At 37.0% G+C, this 5,049-nt stretch overlaps 1 protein-coding gene across 1 annotated transcript in view; it reads right to left on the bottom strand.

The window, feature by feature from the left end:
* The window catches only part of LOC106526242 (t-SNARE domain-containing protein 1), a gene marked incomplete at its 5' end in the record, with an annotated part of 109,430 nt that overhangs the window by 61,160 nt on the left and 43,221 nt on the right, over positions 1 to 5,049 (bottom strand). The window contains 1 exon segment of the mRNA XM_014020805.1: positions 4,354 to 4,436. Coding sequence (XP_013876259.1) covers positions 4,354 to 4,436 — 83 coding nt within the window.

The raw sequence follows: 5,049 nt of genomic DNA, 5'->3' as shown, positions 1-5,049 counted from the left end.
ATATAACATTTTAGACACATTCTAGACAGTTTATCAGCTAAAAAAAGTTAATTTTGGGGTAAGTTACTCTTTAAAGCGGTCTGTGTGGGCTTCATCTGCTTCCTTTTATATCGGACTACAATAGTTGCTGCACAGTAAGAAACATGGTTTAATGGAACCTGTTGCATCTCTTCAACTTTTTCTTTTTCTTCTTTACTATAGTATTTTAAAAAGCCACTGGTGAAGCAGAAATTAAGAAACTAACATCCAGTTTTGTTTTCTACTGAAGTGGCAAAAAATGAAAAAGAAAAAAAACTTAGTGCATATTACATTTTTAATTTTAAGTTATAAAATACTGTGTAAAAAGTCAGGTGTCTGTTTGGCCTCATGGATTTAAACCATCAGAAGCTGACAGGATGTAGATCTAGTCAATAAACACAGGTTTCTCTATGTTTTTCATTATACTGCTCAGGATGTTATCTGTGAAACATTTTACTGATTTAGGATTAGGTTACAATGACATGAGCACAGAGATCCAACAACTGTTGTGTTGTTGATGAACTGAGTGATGAGTACAGCTGCTTACCTTCTCAAAATAGCTGCAACTTTTACTTCCTGATTTACTAGAACATCTGTTTCATTTGCAATTATCACCCATCCAGAACCCCACGACCCATCGGGGTTCTCTGAGGTCCACTGAGCCCAGATAAGGTGCRATAAAACAATTAATGACAGCAGGTGGTTGTTCTGCAGACAATGATTTACAGAYGATTTATTTTTAAGCTGCAGAGTGGCCAGAGAGAAAACCATAACTTTTACCTGCCTGGTGGTGTGTGAGGAGAACCAACATCAGGTGGTGTTTACGGCCTCAGCGGTCAGTCGGGTCTGACACAAGAACACAAACACACTCTGGACCCTGTCTTTTAGTTTACTGGTTTTAAAAYGACTGAAAATGAGATTCTGTGTTTTCTGATCTCTGTTCTGATTTTAAAACTTTGATCCTGGTGTGAAGAAATTTAGTGTTAGGTAGGTTAGTACTGATTTTAGAAGCACGACACTATATTCTTAAGTTTTCCTCTTTGAAATATTGACAGTGTTTAATCGATTATGTCTTGATTGAAATAGGTCTAGTTACATGTCCGAAACATTTTTTCAACACATAAATAACCACTTGAAATACATTAGATGAGAATTTTGTCTCAATGCCTGTGACTCAGCCGTAGGCCAGCAGGGGGCGACCGAAGGCATTGAAGAAGCTGTATAAAAACGTAAACTTAAGGTTTTATGTCCAGTGTGGGTTTCCTGTCTGCAGACAGCAGCAATAAAACTCCCCTCAGATTCCAGATTCTGGTGTTGTATGGTCTTCATTCCTCCTACAAATAACTYTATTTAACATCTGTGTTTATTATCTTGACTTCAGTTTATTGAATACAAATTTTCTTACACTGGCATGCCCTCATGTTTTGAACTCATCAGCTGCTTAACACTTGTATAGTGTTTTTTAATAAGGTTTTAAGATGTGCCACTGGTTTTATACTGAGGATATCACCTCTAACTTTTATCCTATGTCCAAATTCTTGGTGTTGCTATTTTTAGGACTGTGAGACTCRAACCAAAGTCTGAACCTTGTTTAAATGAAACCACTTGTTCTATCAGACTAGAGAGTAGAAAATCTAAACAAATGTGGGAAAAGATAAAGTGCAGGTGTGTGCAGGTATCCTGTTAAAGCTGAAACAGCAAAGTTTTTCAAATGATGTTTCACCTCGTTTCTTAAAGTTTTTGATTGTTTGGTTGAACAGACTTACCTTTTTAGCTGAAGCTCAATCAATCCGTCTCACTGAAACCACAGTCTGACTGCCTCACCGAGACAAAAGCCTGGGTGACTTTAATCTTTGTAAATTTTAATGAAGATAAAACTGTTGTTCTTAATTTTGGTGCAAACAGAAGCACTTTTCTGACAGATCTGGGATGCTTGATGCCTTTTGTAACATACTTGATTAAAGTAATTTCAAGTATTCCACTCATTTACATTTGAGAGGCATGATCTCCAACTCAGGTCAGAACAACAGAAATGGCAATGGAATTTACAAACAACAACAAATCTAAAAACTAAAGAAAACTTGATTTTTGTTTAATTTTTGCCAGGTAATGTTTCTGTTATTGATGGAGTTAAACCTTCATAATCTGTTCTTTAAGTTTCTTCCACAGAATGGAGTTCTGCTGCTTTTCAGTTCTGCAGATGAGAGGACTTTATTGGTTTTAGTTCAGCACAGGAAAACCCCTGAGACAAAAGTAGGAGGGACATTTGATGGTATTATTGAGAGTCTAAAGAGTTGTTAAACTGTGACGTTATTTTGAAAATTCCACTGCTTCATGTGAAATCTTACATGACATAATTTTATTGCTAAGAGATAAAGTTTTTATTTGTTCATTTTACAGATCAGAGTGTGGCCATTTGTCTCTGACTTTATGTCGATCTTATTATTTTTTTTATTTTCTACCATCCTGCAGCTCTGCCTCTCCACAGCCAGCGGACGTCTGGATTGGTGGAGAGCTAAATTGCTCTGTGTGAGCKCCGTCATGCCTCAACTCTCCTTCAGATAATGAAATGACAATTAATGGGAAAGCTGTTGCTGTCGCTCATTTGTTCCTTTGCAAGTAGAGCAGGAGGACGGAGGGAGTCCTGCAGTCCAGGCAAGAGACAGGAAGAGTCTAGCTCTTATTAAAGATTTTTTTTTTCCATTTTTAAGACTCAGTATTTGTTAACATTTGACCATTTTCACCAAACCTGGTCAGGAAGTTCTGCTTTTTACTGAGCCCTTCAAAGGTCATAGTAGGAAAAACATTTCTAATTCTAAAAGACCTGAGTGCCTTTCATCCTGCTCTGTTCTGTACATCTGCACCCCCCAACCCCCACCCCACCCCGGCAACAATGACAGAGATAAACTAAAATCAGAAGCTTTTAGACTGAAACAGTTTGAATATAGATTCATTTTTTTTAAGTCAAAAAGCCTAAACCATGAAAGTGTTTAAAGGTGGCTGGATTAGCTCTGAAGATTTGTAAGTCATGTATAAAGTTGTATACTTTATTAACCCAGTGACATTTTATCCAACACATTATTTACCATAGCTAGAGGCCTACACAGAATCAAAACACACAGAACTCTGAACAACTGAGTCTCTGACAGAATTACACTCAGAGCAAAGAGCAGAGCCCTGGGCATCATATACTATRTGCTGTGAGCTGGAATATTCAGCTAGGAAAAGGAAAAAAAAATAGATTGTATTTAGGTTTTAGCAGCAGTTGCTTACAGTGTGATCACAATAAAATGGAGACAATCAGTCAGGGGTTTGACTTTTTTTCCACACGAAATTAGTCCCATATAAAATAAACATCTAAAGCAAACTAGGGCTGCAACAATTAGTCAACATAATCTGCAACGTCAATAACTAATTTATTTCCTCTGCTTTTTTTTCTGCCCTCAAAACTGTAATACTGTAGTACAGCATGCTGCATGATAATAACCAACCATCTCATACCTGCCCATGTTGAGATGAAACACAGTTACTACTGCTAAAAAACTGGGAACAACAAAAATTATTTTGAAGCTTATAGAGTCAAGAACATGTCAATATTTTGCTGTATTTGTTGAACTTATGTGATTTTGTTGTGTTTTAGAAGAGGAACACTGTTCACCGTCTCCTGCTCCTCAAATCAAGGTCAGTGCAGAACTAAACTTAATGTTACTTAGCTAAACTTCAAYTTATGGATTTTAACTAACACCATCACAGAATCTAATTTAAAAACTCTAAAACTAAAACTGAAAAGTGTCATATTTAATTATTTATATATCAGATTGTTAAACGTTTGAACATGAGAAAAGGTTTAAAATATGAGATTGGTATTATTATTATTATTATTATTATTATTATTATTATTATTATTATTATTATTATTATTATTATAAATCTTTTAGGAAGGTTCAAGTCTGCATTGAGGTTGTCAAACCATTAAAACAGACTTTCTAATTCTACACACACACACAAAAATACAATTTAAAGTATTTTTTATTTCAGATTAAATACTTGCAAAAACATTTACATAAGTTATTTGTTCAGTTTTGATAGTGTTTTTATTTTTTCCTGAGTCTACAAACTATTAGTTTAATTGAAGGAAGAAGCTAAAAAATGACACAAACTTACATCATTTCTATGTTTGTGAGGGACATGATAAAACTGTGTAATCTGGTTAGCTAAGAATGTATTTGCATGGRTGATGAAGCTAAGCCTCAGAGTGTATTAGCAGCAGATCAGTTCTGTACAATGCAATCAAGGTGAGGAACAAACCAGCGTGCAGCACAGCTCACTGCTTACCTGATACTGGCTGGCTTTCGCCAGCTCCTGGTTGGCTGATTCCACGTTAGATGTTGTAGTCTGGATGTAATCTTCAATACTGTCTATGGACAGAAAAAAACAGTGGTTATCTGTATTATACCTSCACTTTATCTGTAATTTATCTGTGCAACACATGCACAATACCCATATATTATCTGTACAATAAATGGTAAATGGCTTGAACTTATAWAGCACCTTAAGTCCACGTGGACCCCAAGGCGCTTTACATTTCAGGCATTCACCCATGCACACACACACATTCACACACTGATGGCAGTAAGCTACAGCCACAGCTGCCCTGGGGCACACTGAGAGGTGAGGCTGCCATGCACCGGCGCCACCGGACCCTCTGACCACCATCAGTAGGCAAGGCGGGTGAAGTGTCTTGCTCAAARACACWACGAATGAAACGGCTGGACGGGGGATCAAGCCGGCGACCYTCCGGTTCCAGGACGACTCCCCTAACCACTCCGCCACATCCGCCCATACCTGTACATTACCTACACAGTACCTGTGTATGATCTGTACAATTACATGTACATTATCTGTACAATACCTGTATTGTACCACATCTTTTCAAATTAGCGTACAACTGTTAACTCAGATCTTCAAAATATGTCTGTTTTATTGTCCTCACTTCGATGTTTCTCCCCCACAACCCTATTGTTCAATTTG

This window comes from Austrofundulus limnaeus, unplaced genomic scaffold (assembly GCF_001266775.1).
Source record: "Austrofundulus limnaeus strain Quisiro unplaced genomic scaffold, Austrofundulus_limnaeus-1.0 Scaffold266, whole genome shotgun sequence".
Lineage (NCBI taxonomy): Eukaryota > Metazoa > Chordata > Actinopteri > Cyprinodontiformes > Rivulidae > Austrofundulus > Austrofundulus limnaeus.
Note: the sequence above shows the minus strand (reverse complement) of the source record. Positions and strands in the feature narration are given on the sequence as shown.